Genomic DNA, 22,721 nt, shown 5'->3' on the forward strand with positions numbered 1-22,721 from the left:
CAGGGGTAATTCTGACACCTTCATAAACAAACCCAATCTACTGAACGTTTATAGTCATCTTTTCTCTTTCATATAAAGTGAATTTTTGAAGTAAAGTATATAAAAATCAGTTAGAATGGTGGAATATATCTAACAGAGGTAGAGAGGTTACTCAGTTGAGCTCTAAAGTTTTTCTAACCTTTTAATATTTATATGTATCTCTTGGATCTAAGATTGATGAAATAGTCTTAAGAGATGGAACCACATTAAATCCTAGTAATTTAAAGTAACTTTGTAAGTGACTGGAAGGGACATATTTTAATATATAACAAATTATTCAAATATTGTTTTATGGTCTAGCATACATTAGTATTTAGAAACCAACAATTATCTTCTATTAACAGTGCTTCTCAAGGTACTTGTGATAGAACCATTTTTTAAAATAATTTCCAGTAAGTCATAGACCAATACTTTTGTAAAGTAAAATGTAAAAAGTAATCACTGTAAAATGAAATGAAACCCCAAAAGCATACAAAATACAACCCAAACTTTTTTTTAAATTATTAGATTCAATAGACATGAAGTTACTGGCAATTTTGTATTTAAAGCAAAACAACAACACTTCACAGCCTTGCACTAGTCCACAGACAACACTTTGCCCTACAGTATAATATTCTAATTTAACTGGAATTGTCTTTTGAAAGATAAAAATAAGAGTTGCTCTTCATTTCCAAATACCACAAATATATAAGCTGGGGGCATATGACTGGTTAGTACTTAATAATTCTACTGGCCAATACAATCCTCCTTATTTGAAGTAATACTGTTATTAAATGAGATCTTTTCTCTGAACCTAGTTAATTGTATAGTTGAAGTACAGGGTGATATTTCCCAGCTCCAGGCCCATTTTACCTATAAAGCATCATAAAGTCAGGATATACAGTAACTGGTGTACCTCTGTGTGTCTTTGTGTACATCTGTGCTTGCGGTTTTCTATGTTCCCTCCCAAATCTGCATGATTTTGTTGGGGAAAAAAAGTTAAGGACAAATTAATAATGAAGTTTAGATGAGAAGTTTTAATAAGATGAGGATATTATCAGCAGGCAGGCAAATAAAATAAAAGGTAAGAAAATAGCAAAAAAGAAATTTAAAGGTATAACAAATTATAATAAAAAGAAATAGGCCTGGCATGTGTAAATTAATGCTAAAAAGGCAGAAAAGACCATGTTATTTAGAGACTGTCCTAAGAACTATTATAAAAATATTAGTCCATTTCTTACAAATGCATCAATTTAACTTTGTTAATGTTAATTTTTAAGGACTTGAAAACATGAACTTGTGTGTTTCATTCTCTTAATAAAACACAAATCTTTATTACTGGATTATTCTATAAATTGGGGATTAATAAGAATGATCTAACCCTGAAATTTTAATGCTGCTTCATAAGTTAAAGATAACTTAACCTGTGGGAGAGAATCCATTAACATTCTTATTCAAACGGATGGGAAAACTGCAAGACCTGATACTTGTTGAATATATATACATATCTATGTACATGTGTATTTGGATATGTACTTCTCATATTGCCTTACAGTTTTTAGAGAAAACTCATTAACAAAGTAGGAACTATCTGTACATAATTTTGCTATAGTATTGTGACTCTGAAAAAAGTTTTCTTAACCACCGCTTTGGGAATATCAGAATAATGAGTAATTGAAGAGAAACTAGGGAACTAGAAAGGCAGGTGGCTGGATTTGGTTTGATAATTACATCGCAATCAACTCTGCTTCACACACACACAAAAATGAGAGCTAAACACAAAAATAATCAGGCACTGAAACAGGAAAGGCAAGGAATCTGCCTTTGACAAAGAAATATGATACAACCCTGAAGACATCGTGGTGACTAAGTTGTCTACCATCTAGTCTGCTCTTGAGACTAAACAGAGATATCATACTGGAAAAATAACATCTTACATTCATATAATTTCCCACCAATTTCCAAATATTTTTGTATATTACTGTTTCCAATTGCGACTTTAACAAATTACTGCATATTTATTGGCTTAAACCAACACAAATATATTCTCTTCCATTCCCAGAGGTCAGAAATCTGAAATGGGTCCACAGACTACATTCTTTCGGGAGGCTCTAGGGGAAAATCTGTTTCCTTACCTTTGCTAGCTTCTAGAGGCTGTCCACATTCCTTGGCTTATGGCTGTAGTCCACCATCTTCAAAGCCAGAAACTTTGGGCTGAGACCTTCTCAAACTGCCATTTCTTTGGTTCTCCCATCTGCCGTTCTCTTCCTCTTATAAGGATCCCTGTGACCACCTGGGTCTTACCTGAGTAATCCAGCTCCTTAACCCACCTGGAGATCAGCTGATTAGCAGTCTGAATTCCATCTTACGAGAAGGATATAGCTTAGTGGTAGAGTGCATGCTTAGTATGCAGGAGGTCCTGGGTTCAATCCCCAGTACTTCTGTTAAAAATAAATAAATAAACCTAATTACCACCCCCCCAAACAAAACAAAAAGATGTTAAAGAAATAAATTGCAACAGATTTTTTAAAAAATTAAGTTAAATTAACCTTCTTAAAATCTCCCTGTTATATTTTTAATAGCCTCTCATACTATCTGTATTATATTATTTATATGTATATGTGTTTGTCTTCCCCACCAGCTCCATGAGAATTTTGTTATTTTGTTAATTGCTATATTCCTGTACCTAGAATAGTATGTTATGTAATAGATACTCAGTATTTTTTTAAATAAATGAATGAATAAGAAAAAGAAAAGTTGACTTTTAAGTATATAACAAATATTAAATAGTGTTTACAAGAGCATGTACATTTCTTAAGTGGATTGGTCTAGTTTCTCAGCTTTGAGTCTACCAGGTTAAGGAATACACAGTCCAGTCTGACTTATCGCTAAGCCCAGTTACTTTATGGTGTTTGGTTAGTACCTAAATTCTACTGATATCTACTTCAAAATTATTTTCAGAAAGCAAACATTTTTTACTAATTTACTTCTTCCCACCCTAACTACTACCATTCCCCTTAAGCCTGCAAATAGTAGATCGCACCTGATAAAACAGATGCTGTGTTCAAATCAAAACAAATGGAAAGTGCTGTGTATTTTGGCAACCTTCCTTTCTTCCTTTGCCTATTTTTAAAACAGAGGTTTCCTAGGATATAATTTCCTGTATGGTGTGGCTGATATGGCCTACTTAAAGTCTTTCAGTCTTGCAGTAATTGAAATGTAAACTTACTGAAGAATTAGTATGGTTTTACACATTTTTTTTCAAGCTTATACCATCTCATGACTTGAAAATAGAGTATTTACTCCCAAGTCATGTATAATTGCTGTAGCTTTTCTAGGAAACCAGTGTTCTTACCCTAAGAATACTGGAGAAAGTGGCAATAAAAAGACTGGCTAACAGCACTTACAAATCAAAATCAGACATTTGGTTGTGAGATTTACCGTGAGCAAGAACAAAGACCAGGAAAACTCAGGGAGATTAATTTTTTAAAGGCCCTCTAAAACCCTATTGACTTGATTTTTGAAAGTAACCTAATTTTTTCTGAATATTTGGATGATATGAAAATGAGCAAATATGCTAGTCCTATAGTTCTTGTCAACTGGCAAAATCTGAAATTGTCTACTAGTTTTGTCTACTAGACAGAAGTTTGTCTACTAGTTGTAAGGTTAAAAAACATAGTGAAGAACTTTATTGTCAAGAAGTGTTCCTGATGCATCTGTTCATATTTTGGACTAAAAATATTCATTTGATTGAAGGGTTTTAATAATTTGGGAAGTGCAAAGATTAACCCATTGATTAAAGGGGGATTTTCTTGAAAATTTTTTGAAATTAGTTTTGTCAGGCCACATTCCTCTCTGTTTATTTTCCATTCTGATCTACTTTAAATTTAGTTTTTATTTTTATCAAAGCTGTACTTATTTACAATTTTAAAATTAAACCGTTGTCAGGTGGGAGGGTACAGCTCAAGATGTAGAGCACATGCTTAGCATGCACAGGGTCCTGGGTTCAATCCCTGGTACCTCCTCTGAAAGTAAATAAATAAAATAAATAAATTACCCACCCCTAAAAGAAATGCAATTAAAATTAAACAGTTGTCCAAGGCTTATTTTGAAAAACAACAGTTCCCCACCATCCTCATCCCTATTTCTAACTTTAGAGGCAACTGCTTTCAATTTTTATGTGAATCCTTTATTATTTATTTTCATATCTAACTACATGCTTATATTTCTGTTTCTTCATTTTTCAGATGGAACTCATCCCTTGACTTCCTTCTGTTAAACTTGATTTAGTAGTTACCCAATGTCACTATACACATGCATACTTCCCTGTAGCCTCCCTTTGTCATTACAGTGTAATTTGGGTTGGATTGGTGTTTACATTATTGAGGCTAAATTAGAAAGAAGGAGTAGAATATAGAGATAAAGAACCATCTAGCAACAGGCTGCTTGGCTTTTCATTTTAGCTCTATCCATTACTAGCTGCGTCTTTGAACAAGTGATTTTTTTGCCTCAATTTCCTTACCTGGAAAATGAGAGCAGTATTTACTTCCTCATGTGGTCATAAGGATTATATGAGTTAATGAACACAAAGCATTTAAACCAGTACCTTACATACAGCAGTCCCCGTTATATAATATTTTCACTATGTAAACACTATTTGCATCTGATCTCTACAGTATACTACATTACCATACTTACTCTGAGCAATAGTTTGTTCTCCCTGGTGTTACTCATTGTCTCGTTTTTTTGTTTTGTTTTGTTCACTTATTTGGTGTTCTCTGTTCTTATCGCAAGTTTAGACCCAGACTCTGACAGTTGTGTGAATTTCTCCTCAGTGCATTCTCATCCCTTAGATATTCTGGACTGGCTCTTGTTTCAGATCCTCAGATTTCTTAATCTCCTGTTTTCCTCTTTCTTATTTCACTTCCTCATTTTGATGAATGCATTCTTCCCCAGAAGGCTTTTTGAGAGGTAGATATTTTTGAGATGCTAGGTTGGAAATAATTTTCCTTCAGAATTTCCTTCAGAATTTTGTCTTTTAGCTTCTAGCATTGCTGTGGAGACATCTGAAGGCATTTTGATTCTTACCCGCTTGTGGAATCTTTTCTATGTGCCCACTGTTTTAAAATTTCATGATGACATGCCTTGGTGTGAGCAGATTATAATCAATTTTGCTAAACCCTCAGTAGTCCCTTTTATTCTAGGAATCCTTTGTCTTTCTGCTCTGGGAAATTTGGTTAAAATTATTTCTTTAATGATTTTCTCCACTTCATTTTCACTATTTGTTCTGTCTTGGATTCCTTTTATTCAGTTATTAAGCTACTTGGACTAATTCTCTAATTTTCTGGCCTTTTTGTGTTCTCTTTCCCATCTCTTTTTCTTTCTGCTCTATTTTATGATAGTTTCTCAATTTTATCTTCTGTGTTTAATTTCTAAGAACTCTTTTTATTCTCTGAATGTTCCTTTTTCTATAGCATCTTCTTATTTTGTCTAAAAAATTGCTTCCCTTTTTTCTGAGGATATGAATGATTATTTTTTAGACATGTTCTTTTTACATAGGCTCTCTTTCCTCTGAAGTCTGTTCTTCTGTTTGTTTGTTTGTTTCATGTATGATTTTCTCCAATATTGGATGATCCTTGGTTCTTTGCTCATATTTGAATATTATAATGAAAAGCTAATTTGAAGTCCTATACCTATGAAGAGACTTGCTGAATGTGATCTGCACTACAGGGTGATCTGACTGGGCAATTAGGTCTGTTCCTAAGACTGCCATGTGGAAGTGCCACAAACTGAGTGGCTTAAAAGAGCAGAAATTTATGGTCTCACATTCTGGAGCCTAGATATGGACAGGACCACAGTCCCTCCAAAACCTGTTGAGTAGAAGTCTTTCTTGCCTGCTTGTAGCTTCTGGTGGTTGCCAGTGGTCCTTGGTGTCCCTTACCTTTCAGTTGTAGCACTTCACTCTCTGCCTCTTCTGTCACATGATGTTCTTCCCTTGTGTGTCTTTGTCTCTGAGTCTCTTCTCCTTTAAAGGACACCAGTCAAATTGGATTAAGGGCTCACCATACCCTGCTATAACCTTATCCTAACTAATGATATCTTAGGAACCCTATTTCCAATGAGGTCACATTCTGAGGGTTAAAACTTTGTATTAATCTTCTCCAGTTACCATAACAAAATGCGGCACATTGAGTATCATAAAAAGATAAATCTATCTTCTTAAGTTCTGTAGGCTGGAAGTCCAAGCATAAGGTGCCATCAGGGTTGGCTTTGGGTGAGGCCTGTTCGTAGTTTATAGGCGGCCACCTTCTCCATGTGTCCTCATATGGCTTTTAATCTGTGCACGCATAGAGAGAGTTATCTCTGGTGTCTCTTCCTCTTCTTATAAGGACACTAGTTCTATTGAATTAGGGCCCCATCCTTATGACCTCATTTAATCTTAATTACCTCCTTAAAGTCCCTATCTCCAAATATAGTTACCCTAGAGGTTAGGACTTCCAACATTTGAATTTTAGGGGGACACAATTCAGTCTGTAATAGATGTCAGCATATCTTTCAGGGGAACACAGTTCAACCCGTAACAACAATTTCCTTTGAAAATTATCAAAGTCTGTATCTTTAGGTATTTTCTTTTGTGCCAGTTGGATTGTTCAGAGAAAACTCTTCCATTCTGAAAGGTACTTGGTTGCTAGCATTCTGGTGGGAGATTAAGGGTTGGGGACCCTCAATATTCAGCTTATAAACTTTTACTTAATCCCTATTAGCCCCGCTCTCAACTGGGCCAGAGATTTGCAAATCTAGAGACCCTCTGATTCACCCTTTACAGAGAATAAGCTTCAGGGTCCTGCTGGGGGAAGAAGGGGTGTCATCAGACAGCTAATGTGGGAGGGCATCTGGGCATCTACCTGCTCCTTAAAGGTATCCTTACAGCCATCTTTCCTATCTTGTGCCCTTTTTAGCCAAGAATTGTGCCACTAACTCTTGAGCCTTTTGGGAGCTCTGCAATGTAAAGTTGGGTTGCTTCTCAACTTTTCCACAATGTCCACTTATTACTCAATTTTCTCTGGTCTCCTGAGTCAGTTACTACTCATCCATTTCCTTCCTGGGCCCAAAAATGTTGATGCTCTCTTCTTTTCTATAGTCTTCTGGACATAAGTGTTGTTTTTTTTTTAATTACTTTACTGTTGTTTTAATGAGATTTGTGGTGGGGATGCAATTAAATGTGTATATTCATTCTACTATTTTTACCCATATTTCCAAATCTGACTCTGTGAGTTGGGATACTTGTAGTTGAATTATACTGTAATATCAAGTAAGACTTATTTCATTATTAACATTGGTTTTTAAAGTGTGTTCACAAAGGAGATAGCTTTACAGTTTGTAATACATATTATCATTTTTTTAATCCTCGACAATTAAAAAATATAATTTAGCTAACATGCAATGAATATGTGTGTATCTTGTCTTGAGTTATAGTTGTTTGTAAATCAAGTTTTGATAAATAAAATTACAATTTCCACTTGGGACAGTTAAAAAAAATCACTTGGGACAGTTTATTACCCTTTTTTTCTCACTTTCTTTTTTAAAAAAATTTTTTAATTGAAGTATAGTTGGTTTACAATATGTTAATTTCTGATGTACAGCATAGTGATTCAGTTATACTTATTGTCCTTTAATGAAGTAAATCTTACAGTTACTTAAAGTAGGTGGTGAGTATGCTTTGAAAACTTAATTTTTGTTATGTCCAATTTACTTATTTTATATGTAGTGCATATTAGTATGTAACTTAACTGCTTGAAGTAATTGATGCTGTTTTAGTCATCAAGGGACTTACGCTCTTCCTTATATCTTCTAAAAACAATTTCTCTGTGATCATTTCAGAATCATTACTGTGGATCCACTTTAGGAAACAAGTGTTAAATTTGAATTAAGATTGGCAGGATGGGGGTTAAATGAATGCCTAACACAGTTCCTTCTAAAACTGTAAAATGTGAATTAGAGTACCCCTTGACCTTTATGAAGTAAATTGAAAGCATTCCCACAATTTTCATGCCAATATGTAGCTAGCCAACCACAGCTGTCTTGTCCTTTTCTAGAATGCAAATGTTTTGTAAAACATACACAAAGAAAAAAAAATTCTCACGGTAACATTTAAATCTAAGAGGCTAAGTCAGGCTTTTGCTAATATCTATGAAGAATTTTACCAACTGTTGTGCCAATGGAAATAGATTTTAAAAAACAGGGACAGAAACCGTTGTTTCCATTAAAGGAAATGTTGTTAAGTAGTAAACTGGAGAGAGGCCTAGCCACCTCCACCCTAATCCCTAGTGATGGAACAGCTTAAAATCATAAAAGCTACAGCAACCAAAAAACTCCACTGCCACCACCCTCACTGCAGGAGATCTGTGTTCAGAGGCAGCCTGTGTTCTGCCTCCTCTGTATCGGTTCAGAAACCATTACGTCACTATTTCAAAGAAATCCCCCAACAAGTTCCAAAAGGGAGGATTAATAATTGAGTACAAGAGAAAATCAAAAGTGCAGTACTAGACAAATTCAAAAATAAAAATGACAGAAATACATATTACGATTTATATTTTTGGTTGTGATAGCTTTAAACACCTTCATTTTCAACAGGAAGGAAGACAAATGACCCATTCAGCTCACAAAGCAAGTAAATGATCAAAATTAAAGGAATCTATAAAGAAAGTAGGATGATTAAAGCAATAAAAAAGCAGAAATAAAAACAGAAGCAAAATTAAGAGAATTACAATATCTAAGAGTTATCCCCTTGAATAAGTCTAATAAGATAAACACTTGAAATATCTAAGGTAGGGAGAAGAGTAGAAAAAGGATTGACAAAATGAGAAACAAGAAAGGGTTTAAGCAAGCAATGCTAAACTTAAGTGACAGAAAATACTAAACAACCTAAATTTTTTAATTTAAAAATGGAGTATTTTCAAATAAAGTAAGCTATACCTAATCTTTCTTTTCCCTTTTTAGCTAAAGTTTACACTACTTAAGGAGAGAAATTTCCCCTTTTACACAACACGAGGATCTACCTTTGGAATGTTCAGCAACATACATCTTCTTTCCATTATGTAATTTTAGAAATATAGTGCTTCACCAACTACAGCTGTAATAATCAGATTGTCAACCAGATTGCCATCAAACTGTGAAAGGCCCTCCTAAAAATATAAAAGCTAGAGCTCTTCCTGAAGATTTTAGCTAAGTAAGAAAAATAAAATCTTTGAATTATACTCAATTTCTTGTAATAATATAATGGAAAGGTATCTGAAGAGAAAAATATATATCTATGTATATGTGCAACTGAATCATTTTTGCTGTACATCTGAAACTAATACTGTAAATCAACTACACTTCAATAAAAAATTTAAAAAAGAAAGAAAAAGAAAATCTTTCCCCTAAAAGTTTTTCCCCCAACATAATACTTCCTTATGTAATTTTAAAAATTCATGAGAGATGTTACTTCAGAAATCTAATAGAACGTAAAAAGATGAAGTTCTTTTGAAAAATTATAAAAAATTTTAAATATATTGAATTGTATTATACAAATATATGAAATTTTGTCTATCTCTTGGCTATAAGAATAAGTACAAACTGATTCCTTTTTTTAAAAACGACAGATCCAAACTCTAAATGGAAAATGGAAAAAATTTTCAAAAGGTCTTGAAAAGTCATAGAAATAGATTGAGATGAAATGTTTTATTTCTAAATACTGTATTAACTTTCAAAGATTTCCAACAGCATCTTTAAATGAAGATCTAACATTTCAGTTTTATTATATTCTTCTTAAGAAGATTGTCAGAATAAATTATTAGAGCCACTGGGGATGTTTTTGCCAATGACATCGTGTTTTAATATAATTTCAGCCTACTCATCAGTGTTCTTATCTTCTCTCTGTAGGAAGCAGATTTAGATTTACCCTTAGGGAGAAGAATCTAAAGGCACTTCCACCTTGGGAAGGGAGTGAGTCTGCGTTGAGTGGTCATTGTCCAGATAACTCTGGCTCTTAGGATAGGTAGACAACAGGGACATTCCACATGGAGCTTTTCCGTAGAAGAGCCTGTAGGCTGCCTATCCTGGGTAGTTTTCTCAAAGCTTTTGTCTCTTCAACTGATAGCCATGAACAATGCCTCTAAGAAGTGGGCTAAAGACCCACTTCCTTTTATTTGAGTTTTTGATTTTTTTTTTTTTTGGTTTGTTTGTTTTAATGATGATGTACCTAAACAGTGTTATGAAACTAAGGGTACATTTTAACAGTTTACATCGAACAAATTATCACACAAAATTGAGTTCATCTATTCTCCAGGCCCAGGGCTCTTCCTACATTCTCTTGATGAATGATACCACCTCCCTGTAGGTGATATTGTCAGAACAAACACAAGGCAGCCTCCCACTACAGTGCTTCTCAAACTTCGAACAGCATCGTAATCCCCCTGGGATCTTGTTAAACTTCAGTTTCTGACTTAGTAGTTCTGGCTTGGACTTGAGCTTCTGCAGTTCCATCAGGCACCCAGGTGATGCCAATGGTACTGGTCTGTAGACCACAGTTCAGGCAGCAAAAATTTTGTGCATGTTCTCAAGTCTGGTTACACATTAAAAACTCTTGGAGCTTGCCTTTTAAGTGCCTAGCTGCCCTCTCTCTGCCTGTGATGATGGGGCCCAGGAATCTATGTGATTTTTTTTAATCCACAAGTAATTTTTATCCACAACCAAACTGAAAAGCATTGATTGAGGTATCTTATTATATTATGAAAAGTGAATAATCACCACACTGTGCTTTTTTAGTATAAGTTTATGTAGGCAGATGGGCACTAAATAACAAATAGTTTGTTTTAGAAACATTTGTATGTAAATGAACAACTTGGAATATATTATAGAAAAACAGTATTTTAGCAAAATTAGCCATATAATACTATTGTGGGGGATTGGGGAGGAAACTGAATTGGACTTTTTCCTGGTTTCCATGTTGTAGGACTGGCCACATATACAATTTCTGTGTCAGTGAAGTTTCTCTTTAGAATCATCTGCCTTTCTTTCTGTACCTTTCTCCATCTCTTTGTTCCTCTCACTGTGTTTACTTAGGGTCTTCATGCTGTCCTGTACACTGGCACTCATCCATCCCCTCCTTACCCCAAGAATGCAGTGCTCTCTTACTTGCCTCTCTCTTCATTCACCCAAATGTGAATGTCAGTTTTGTATGTGAGGTTGATTGCACATGCTTTTGAAGGGAAGTAATTTGATCACACAGATTCTTTTTCAGTCATGGCAGAGATTTATTCTTCCTGGAGTTTTTTTTCCTACCAGTCTTTGCTTCTCAAGAAGATGCTGTTTTCCCATGTAGTGTAAAGGCTGGTTCTTACTGTCTGAATGATTGTTGTATGTTTAAAGTATGCTGTTGAGCCTATAATGTAAAGCTACAGCTTGTATATAGAAAGTGGCATCTTACCTAAAGAAGGAAAATTTTCATTTACTATGTCAGTTATAGTCTTGCCAGTCACCTGGAGAAAGGAGCTTGCCTTTTAGCGCCTAGGTTAGTTCGCTTATGGAAATGGCAAGTTGTAATTGACTATATGAAGCTGCATGAGGACTTGGGGGATTTAGGTGCCTAAAAAGTGGTGGCAGCCCTTGGGAATGTGTCAAGTAAGAAATGCAATGTGTCAAGAGTTTGAGAACACTAAGGGAATAAAGAAGGAAGGATGACAAGTTAGCATGGAAACTTAGATGATCAATAGGGTGGCCTTTAAGCCCAGTTTACTCCTCTCTATCTTGGTAGACTCTTTCCCATGCTAAAATCCTGAGAAATTCTGTGTGCTGCTATTAAACAGGAACTGGGTCTCTAACAAATATTTATTATCCTAAATAAATCAGTAGGACTTTAAATAATATATTTTAAAAAGTGTGAATTCTCAGCCAGTGTGGATGCAGAGTTATTTTGGACTAAGAGGTCATTCCTTCCCAAATTCTGCTCCCGGGAACAGTTCCCATAAGCAATTCCTGTTTTTTACATCTTCTTTTCAACACTCTTTTTAAATTAATTATCATCTAGTTTTTAAACATTTCTGTACTTTTTCCTTCTCTCAAGTTCCTCAAACTACTGAGGTCAGGGATGAGATACATGAGGCTTCTGTGGTTCAGGAGCATTGATGAAGACCAAGGCAATCTTGTGAAAGAATATCCATTTCTAGTTACAGTCTTCCCCATTTTAATTTATTTTAAACACCAGATACATCTGTATAATAGGAGGCTTTCTTCCTCAAAATAACAGGATATTCTGTGAGGTCTTTGGCAGTAATGTTTGGAAACTACAGGTAAACTGTGTTGCTACAAGTTCAACATCTGAAAGTATAACTCCCAAACATCCTAGTCCTGAAGAGCTATAGAAAATTAAGATGGTAGGGCAGTGGAGGCAGAAGCACCCCAAACTCAAGGAAGCTCAAATCAATTGTAGCCTAACATAGTCATCCTCAGCACATGCCACATCTTTAAAAAGTAAACAAACCAAAAAAAGTGTTTTCAGCCATGGTCTGTATTCACTGTGGATTGAACTTCAACTAGCTTATTTTCAAGCATGCTTCTAACTTGGCACAGCTCTGGGAAAAATCCCATAATTGAGCCATCTGGGTTGGATAAAAGAGGGAGTTTTTCTATTTGATTTCTCACATTTTGTTCCTCTTTGTTTTTAATGGGGAAAAATCATATTAAGTAACCAAATTATTGCATAATGTTAATGAAACAGGAGAAATCTTTTCAACTCTGTACTTTTTCTAAAGAAATCTCTATTAGAAGGTGTCTCTGTTGTCTCTGAAATATGGTGTAGAAATAAATGTTTTGGGGAATTGACTTGAGGGAATAACTAATATAGTCAGAAAATAAAGTTCTCTTTGGGTGGTCTGAAATTCAGCAGTGTTTATTTCTTTTTAGACTTAGCAAAGTTTTTTTTTTTTTTTCCAGTGAAGCATATTTTAGCATTTTATGCTCTGGATTTACTTAATATGGTTATAATTGAAATCATTAGGCATATGTAATTTTTTCATTTTTTCTTAAGACCAGCATTAATTGCTTTATGACTCAAAGAACCTGAAATTAAGAGACATTAGAAAGTTGTTTTATCTCTGATAACTTTGAAAAACAACTTTGACAAAATAAACTATGTTGTATGCTACAAATTGCTGTTTGCAGTCCAAAGTTACTTGCTTGAATCTTGCATTAATTCGACCTTAAAATTAAGAAACTATTAAAAAGAAGCCTTCCTCTGTGTTTGCTTTACTAGACACGAGGGTGCTAGGTCCTGGGAACATGATGATGAACAAGACAACTTCAGTCCCTATTGGTTGTTACAGCCAAAAGTCAGAGGCAGATGTTATACAAACCATTACTCAGATATGCTACAGAGGGAAAGCAGAGTGCACAAAGACTATATATGGCCTTCGGAGGGAGTAGGGGTAATTAGGGAAGGCTTTCCTTTGGAAATGAAGAAATTTCATTCATACAAGGCAACTGAATAATATATAATATAAAATAATATATAAGAAAATATTAATAGTTATATGTTGGACTAAACATTGTGCTGGTAATCACTTATTATTATTCCTTTATATGTCTTCTTTTACTAAAATGCCTCCCAAGAAAGCGGCTCGGGGGTAGGAATGCCTTGACATCCAGCATTATGCCTATTTCATGTCAAAAGGGCTTTGTTTGTAATAGGCTCTAAGTAATAACTGTCAAATTAATATATCACCTTTTTTTTTCTTTTCATCCTGTAAGTATAATTTAGTATAGTTATACCATTTAACATATATTATTGTTAATATTGTTGCTATCATAATATCACACTGCTCATAGCATAAGCAAGAATAAGTTATATAAAGACACAATTTAAGAAAAATACTTTTTAATTAAAATGTCCTGACCACTATTATCCATAACTCTTATAAATTTACAGCAACGTGCCTCCCACCAGAACATGATATTCCCAATATAAATATGCCTGTGCACTGCTCTCAACTTCTGTGATAGAAATCATAAGGACTGCCTTACAGTTGCGATTCACTTTTTGTTTGTTTTGTTTGTTTGTCCTGAGATCTAAATCAATTTCATTAAAAAAATTTGTCTAAGAATGTAAATCATAAAAGATTATTTTGTTGAAAAATGTTTTAAAACCATGAAGTGAGGCCTACTTTTCTTTTGGCATCAGAGGTAGGTAAATGCATACCTATTAAATGGAGCATGGTCTTCTGATAGTAAATTTAGCCTCTGAGTACACTCATTTTACAGTATTCACTCAGGCTTAAAATATCCTCTAATTCCTTTGAGAGAGTAAAGCAGGAACACTATCACATGACTGTCTGGGTTTCTGAAATGCTAAGTCTTTATAAAAGCCTTATGGATTTTCAGTAATAAAGCAAGTGCTGGCTTGTTAAGTAGGATAATCTGATCCATGCACTATATAAACCAGAAGGTAATTTTAAATACTGTGGTTTTATATCACAGGTGACTCCATGATTTTCAAAAGAATGTGCTTAATTATAAGAGTATATTTTCTTGGAAAATAAATTCATTTTGATATTTAAATGATTTTAACATTCCACTTTTTATTTATAAATATCTTATTTTTAATTAAACTATTCATCACATTTGTCTAGCCATGAAAAACATAGTGAGTTAAAGTGTCCCAAGATTGATAAATGATTACCATGTCATTGTGACCACATCAAAAGAAGTTTATTACCAAATAATTAGGGAAAGCGGAAATTACATTCTTGCTTGTAAGTTAGCCCAGGTCACTCATTCTTTTAATGAATATTTTTGAGCATCTATTTTATGCCAGGTACTGTAGTAGGCATTAGGTATATTCTTGGGAAAGAAAACAAAGCAAAGTAAGCGAAACAGACCATTGAACAACTTTTTCATGTACTTTTCCCACTGACGTTTACGCATTTTATTCTTTGGCTATCTTGGCCTACCACTCAGACTGTACTTACTTTAAACTTTATGCATGTTTCTAAAGAGCTCATTTTCCTGATTTCTTGACTTACTGAAAGTAGAAGGGAATTGCTATGAGTCATGTATACTGGCAATGCAGATGATAACTAACAAACTCACCCAGATCAAAGCCACACTTGCCAAGGGATCACGATAATAATTTAAGGTAGTATTTCTCTAGCTCTGCCCCAGTCTGCTGCATGAGAACATCAATCTTTCCTATCCTCTGATTTCTTCCCAAATACCTCTGAGAGTCCCCTGAGGACATCTCAACAGAGTTTATTAAAATGGTAGTCCTCTTCTCCATTTCCAGAGTGTTGTGGTAGTAGCACCCATAGTAGTACCACCCAGGGCATTAGCTAAGCCACAGATGGCCACCAGTGGCTCTGTAACCAATGTGCAGCTAATTCTGGTACCATGGCTACTATGGCCTTGCCCTGTCAGTCTCCACTGAGATTAGAGGGTAATCTTTTACATAAGGATAGGCTAAGCTGCTATAATTATAATATGCAACAAAAATTCAGTGACTGAGGGAATATAGAAATGTATTTCTCTCTCACATAATAGTCCAGGTAAGTGTTGATTTCAGTAAGAAATTCTTCTCATATAGCCATTAAGGAAGAACTGGGGCTCTCCCCATCTTCAACCCATAGATTCCAAGGTTACTCTGCTCCCTGCCTTCCTAGCTAGCAGAAAAGGGAAAGAGCCTGTGGGGAAGATACATCCACATCTCGAAAGGCTCAGCTAGTATTATGTTGGTGAGAACTGGACAGGTAGCCCCATCACCTTCAAGAGCAGGGCTGAGAAGGACCGGCCCTGGCTGGCCACTCCCCAGCCACAATTCTGTTATAATGGCTTTTTATGGGCAGCAAAGTGTCACCTCCGTCCTTGTCTTGTTTCACTGTCTAGATCTTTCAGTGCAGCCCCCTAGTTCTGACACTCAGCATGGCTGAGAGCATCCTTGGCCACATAATCTATTCCATCTCTACCCTAGGCGGGTCCTTTCTTCATCCACATAAACGACCTTTATAAACCTTTATCTGCTCTTTTCAAACTCACTCTCCTTCCCACCCATCCCCAGCCCCAAAAGATGACCTGCCCTCCTACTGCAGAGTAAAGACAGAGGTCCTCAACCATGAATCACTTCAACTCTCCTCCCAGCACAGCCGCCCTTCTCTTCCTTTCCTTCTGTCCCAGAGGAAGATGCATCCCTGCTTCTTTCTTGATCCCACTCTTTCTAATCTTATTCTTGTCTATCTCATTCAAGATCTTGTTCCATCAAGTATTTTTGCTTTCTCATGATTTGACTGTCATTCTCCCCCTAGTAAAATGTTCAATCCTTGATGATGTAAACATGCTTTCGTTTTGCCTCATGATATTTTTTATCCCCCCTCCTTTTTTTCTTTTTAAACCAGATCTCTTAAAAGACTCGTTTGTATTTACTTGCCACATCTTTACCCTCATCTACAGTCTAGCCTTTTACAGTCCTTACAAAAAGGAGCACACTAAGCTCTGTGCAATCCCATATACATTCTACAATTCATATATTTATCAAGCGCCTTCTGTATAGACATAGAGAATTTAGCAGTGAACAAAATAAAAGTCTCCTTGGAGTTTACATTCTAGTAAGAAAAGGCAGGGGGAGAGGAGTAAATATTTGTTAGTTGTGGCTATGATATGTGATATATGCTAAAGAGAAAAATAAGTCTTGGGATAAGGGAGCTGGAAGGACATTGTTATTTTAAAAAAGGTGGTCAGGAAAGTCTTATTGGGTAAACATGAGCAGAGACTTGACAAAGCAAGAGAGAAAGCTATCCATCCACATGGATAATAGGAGAACAGCATTTCAGGCAAGGAAACAGCATGTACTGAGGTCCTGAGGCAAGAATATCTACACACATGAGGGACAGTAAAGGGGCAGATGTGACTGGAGCAGAACAGGGAAAGGAGGAGGAGGAGCAGATGAGGCCAGAAAGGCAGCTGGTGCCAAATCCACAGGGCCTTCCAGGCCGAGGTAAGAATTCTGATGGAGGCCGTCAGGGGTTTAAGTAGAGGAATGACCTGATTTGGCTTCTGTTTTAAGGAGACACTCTGACTGATGTATGCAAAAGACCCAAAAAAGCAGCATGACCAGTGAGGACACCATGAGAATAAGAATAATCCTGGCAGGAGTTGATGGTCATCTAGACTGGGGAGGTATCTGTGGAAGTGATGAGAAATGACTTTGACTCCTGATATGTTTCAAAGAGCTGACAGGCTGAGTAGTGCTGGGACCTACCTCCTACCCCTCCAGTGGGGTTTCCCCTCGATGCCCCACCTTTTTCTGCCGTGCTTGGGGCCCAGGAGGCTGATCCACACAGGCTGTCCTCTGTCTCTGTCCTCCCTTTGGGTTTGGCTCATGAGAAATTCCTGCAGCAGAAGATCAGAAGGCAGGTGACCTGAGTTCGGAATATTGTTCCCCCTTTCCTCCTGCCACCACGAGTTAACTGTGACTGTCTTCCTGGGCTGCAGCCTCCCCTTCAGCTACCCTCTCCGGATTCCAGGAAGCCTTTCCCAGTCCTCCCTTCTTTACACCTGGGGGTAATGCCAGTTCCTGCTGTCACTAGCTCAAGGGTGCGCCACTATCCTTTATTGGTTTTCCTGAACCTCGCCCACATTTATAAATAGTCCCTTTAATAAGCTTTTCTCAAATTCTTGTGCTCTTGACTTATACTGGGAACTGGGGCATCTAATATAGTAAAAACAGCAGAACTTTTTTTTTTTTTAATCACAGTTATTTACTCCTTTTTCTCCCCAATAAAATGTTAAATCCCTGGGGACAGAAGCGGTAGTATTCCTGCTTCCAGTACCATGACGTGAAGTAGGTAGGATTTGCTACAGTTGTATCAATGAGTGTTATGTGTAATGATGCCACCTGGGTCCTTAAAAATTGCCTAAATTATGTTTGATATGAAAGATTAATCGAAAGTATGATATGTGTGTGTGCGTGTTTGTATGTGTGTGTATCCATCTTAGTGCTTAACAGGTATAAGCTCCCCCTTGTTGGATAATTCAATTCCCTGGGATCAAAGAGACTTCTAAGAAAAAGTTAAGTAGCTTTCATATTACTCATTGTTCTCGTGAAGCTATCTAAACAACAGTTGTTGATTTTACCAGTTGTTTCTGAACTGCTTTCTCAAGAAAATATTTTTTTCCCAGTGACTTTAAAGGTGGGTTGTGATTTATTGCAGTTACCTGTTAAGTTACTGACTTATTTGTATAACACCTTAATAGCGCTTATCTCCACAATATTTGGTTATATACAGTCGTAAGATTATCAATGTGACTGTTTTCCTACCAATTCCCACCCAAGCTGCACTTTGTTATTGATGTTTTCTGTTGATCTAAAGAATATCTTATCTTCACATATTTTTAATTATACTTACAATTTTGTAACGTGCTTCTTCCTTTATTTCTTCCTTTCTTTCCTTGACTTCTTCCTGAACTTGACTTCTTTCTGTTACTTCCTTTGGGCAAGACCTTTAAACAGTAGCTGAGCAGCCTTGAGGTATAGTTTTAATAAAACCTTTGCTGAGTAATCATTTGATGTAAAAGCCCAACCAAGTCCATTAACAGAAAAAAGAAAGCGATATCTTTTCAAGGTTAACTTTCTTTGTGCTTGCTCCCATGAATAACACACACTCATTAAATTCATTTAATTTTTGCCTGGATTTAACTATATTAAAGGTCCATTTTTCTAATAAGGAGAACCCAGATCCATAAGTTTAAGAGAGCAAATTGTCAAAGGATTTATTCATTGAAGACAAATTAGAGCCACGGAGTTTTATTTAAAATTGTAGCCAATACCTTAGGAAAATGTCTAGGAATCCCCTATTGATTGTATAGTTTGTTTTTTTTTTTACTAAAAAGATATAACCTCTCTCTTTTTCTTCTTTTCTCCTCTTAAAAATATTTTGACATTATTAAATATTCTCACAACCTAAATAAATATATGAATTTTTTAGAGATAAACATAATATACTTGAAAGCACTTACTTATTTGGTGAGTTTTAAAATGAATTTGATAACTTCATTTGAAAATTGAATAAGCAGTTGACCTTACTGAAGCCGGAGTGATTTTGAAATCTATGGGATGTGTAATAGCTCTAATCGATTTGAAAACTAGTCTTTCAGGGAGTATTACCAAACATTAACTATCTGTATAGTTCCTTTCACCTCTGCCGACTCTAGTAGCAGGTAAATTATGACTCTTTGTGGAGTATTATTTATTGTTATCCGTTTGGAAGATCACAACCATAATGATGGTTGTGAAATAGTGAAATACTGAAAATATGAAATAATGAAACATAACAAGCATTAACTTAAATAATTTAATTTTCTGAAAGTTTCCTAAGCTTTCTATGAAAGAGACAATGTATTTTGAACCTCCACTTTCCCAGGAAAAAGGTGATCCTGTTTACCCTGAAATCCCCATGCTGAGTACAGGGGAGGGAGAGAGAGCTGAAAAGATTGATCTGATGGCAACCACTTGTTTGAAAAGCTGCCTGGTTCAGGCTTTTCAAAGTAAACTGTGCCTCCTTCCCCCTTTCCCCAGCCCAGTGACCTTACACAACTTACTTATTTTGGCCCTCAATAAAATGAGAGGGGTTTACCATGTTATTTATTTTTGAACTCCACTCCATGGTTCCTTGGAGTCTCCTCAAGAGTTCTGCGGTTGGATATAGGAGGACCAGCCTGAGCAGTATCTTTTGTAATTGTTTTTTTTTTTTTTTTTAATAAAGGCTTGTGTAGTTCAAAAAAACCTTAATCACCTGTAAGGTCTCTTCTAGCTCTATAAAAGTGTACTGTTCTGTTTGCAGGGTTTTTTTCTTTGTTTCTTTTGGGGGGATAGCCTTGTAAATACAGTTGAAAGGTAAAAGTACTAAGTTAGTGTTTGATTTGGAAAGGCTAAGTGAATGAGCTCATATGAGAGCATCACTTTCCTTTAAAAAGAAAGGGGTGGGGAGAAAAAACACAGGATTTTAGCACTGGAAGAAAATCCCCATACTGGGACAAAAGCTGGGAATTGGCAACAGTGAGAGGATTTATGATAGCTCATGAAAAGTGAAAAACTAAAGAGAATATTTGGTCCAACTTTTTAAAAAAATTTGAGATGATAATCTTATAAACCAGTTTCTTTGTATTTTAAATACAATGTGACCCACTGTTTGCTTTGGGCAATTTTTTCAGCTCCCTGGTGAGGGAAATCATTATTCCTATTTCACAACACATTGCTTCAAAAGTTATTTATGGCTATTTTTAATTACTTGTCCGTAAATAGAACTGCTAAAGCTACCTGAGTTATAGTTTCATATTGTCTATGGCATACCCAAACAAGCATCTGTATTATAACTAAATAGTTAGGTCAGTTTTCTAGCTGGTTGTTGAGGCCTAATTTTTTTTTCTTTGTCATCTTATTGGGATGAGAACAAGGGAAGTAGTGGTTACTCTTGGACCCTACATTCAGCAATTTGTCACATTTCTTTCCCTACATGGTCTCATTGGTTAATAGCACCCCAGAGACAGGCAACCTGGATACAAATTCTGGGTAAATGAACTGAAGTCATTTTATCTCTCTGTGTCACCAATTCCTTGTAATTATATAATTATGTCTCCTATCTCATAATGTTGTCATGAGGAATAGGTGAATTGATATACGTGATGCACTTAGTACAGCCCTTAGCCTACAGTTGGCATGGTTTCGTGTGTTAGCTGTTATTATAATATTGAGCAGAAATTTTAGTCTTTAATGAAAATCCATCCTATTTGAGAGATAAGAGTCTGTGTACTTAGGTAGGTGGCAAGGTGTAAATTTGTGAGAATGAGCTCACGAAAATTTAACATGGCAGCATTCTGTGAAAGGGATTGGTACAGAGACACCGGAGTCTCAGGGACCACTTAGGATGCTCTATTCCAATGTCCTGGACTACTGTGTTAGTCCATTCAGGCTGCTGTAGCAAAAATACCAAAGACTGGGTGATTCATAAACAACAGAAACTTACTCTCAGGACTCTGGAGGCCTGGAAGTCTGAGAGCAAGATGCCAGAAGGTCCTGTCTAGGGAGGGCCCACTTCCCAGTTTTTATATGGCCGTCTTCTTGCTCTGTCCTCACATGATGGAAAGGCTGAGAGAGCTCTCTGGGGGCAGCTTTTAGAAGGGTGCCAATCCCATTCATGAGGACTCTGCCCTCATAACCTAATCACCCTTCAAAGGCTCCATCTTCTAATACACATTTGAGGATTAGAATTTCAACATTTGAATTTTGGGGGGACACGAACATTTGATTTATTGCAACCACTCTTGTAGTGTTAGAGTAGAAAAAGGAAAAGGATGTGTGAAAGATTACAGGCTTATGTCCAGGGGAAGAGGAAGAAGACACTAACCTTAGACTTTCAAACTGGTTAACTAGCATTATGGATATAATAAGCCCAGGATTGGTCTTTGGTTTCCAGACAGTTTCTATATATTGAGAAATAAGGAACGCAAAAATTTTAAGATTAATAAGGGTTAAATATGATCATATATTATACTATATTATTTATATAATAATTAAATAGCTATTAGTCTTCATAAGTAAGCACATAGATAAGAATTAGATCTTTTAAAGAATTTTCCTCCTTTAAAAAAAATTACATCCTAGTTTTTCAATTCTTTCATTCAGGTTCCTACATTATATTGTATCCAGCCTAGAGAGTTGTATTATTTGGTTCTTGTATCCCAAAACTGTTGATGTAGTGATGTGAGGAGCTCAGGCATAAAACCTGTTGAGAATTAAACCATTGCCTTCTGTATTTAATCCAACACATGTATACATATATACACACACACACACATATATATATATAAAATATACACACACACACATTACTCAGAGTTGCAAATAATTTTAGTCTATTATTTCATAAGTATTTTTTTTATTTCCAGGTTCGATGGATGATGTACTGGATTGTTTTTGCTCTCTATACAGTGATTGAAACAGTAGCAGATCAAACAGTTGCTTGGTAAGTTCTAACGTTGAGAAATGGCCAGACTATGGACTCTTATCAGGTGTCCTGAGTCCTTATCCTGCTGTTGCTATTAACTAAGTGAATTTGATCAAGTTACATAAGTATCCCATGTCTCATTTTCTCCTGGTATCCCCACAAGAATATTATTTTCCTTATAGTCGCCCTTAAGTAAAGGCAGCTCATCCTTCTCTGCGTGTGCCCCTCCCTGCCCATCTCCCACACACCTCTTCGGTATCTTGGAATAGAGAAACTTGGTTGTCATTATCCTTTTTCCACACTGATGACTTCAGACTATTTTTCTTTATTACTTCCTAAATGACTCCTCTTTTAAGTCCCACAGCATCTGGTTTTAGCCATCCTTAAAATGTTTATCCACAAACATTCAGACTGGATGACGTCAACATCCACATGGACACCCCCTCAATACCAGTTCCTTGACTGCTCTGTTACAAACAGTATGAGGCACAATTAAAGCATGCTTATGTCCTCAAGGATTTAACGTTTTACTTAGGAGCAATACTTAATGCAACAACTTGAATCTCCTTGTGCTGTATTTCAGTAGTGCATTTCCATCTAAACCTTGCCATCACTTGGAGAAATGCTCCTTTCAAACTTTGAACTTTTACTACCTTGCCACGATCTTCAGCTGCC

The 22,721-nt window shown here is 36.0% G+C and overlaps 1 protein-coding gene across 1 annotated transcript in view; it reads left to right on the forward strand.

Moving 5' to 3' along the window:
- The window catches only part of REEP3 (receptor accessory protein 3), an 89,516-nt gene that overhangs the window by 44,436 nt on the left and 22,359 nt on the right, over positions 1-22,721 (forward strand). The window contains exon 3 of the mRNA XM_032491491.1: positions 21,988-22,064. Coding sequence (XP_032347382.1) covers positions 21,988-22,064 — 77 coding nt within the window. The remainder of the gene's footprint in view (positions 1-21,987; positions 22,065-22,721) is intronic.

Source organism: Camelus ferus, chromosome 11 (assembly GCF_009834535.1).
Source record: "Camelus ferus isolate YT-003-E chromosome 11, BCGSAC_Cfer_1.0, whole genome shotgun sequence".
NCBI classification, from domain to species: domain Eukaryota; kingdom Metazoa; phylum Chordata; class Mammalia; order Artiodactyla; family Camelidae; genus Camelus; species Camelus ferus.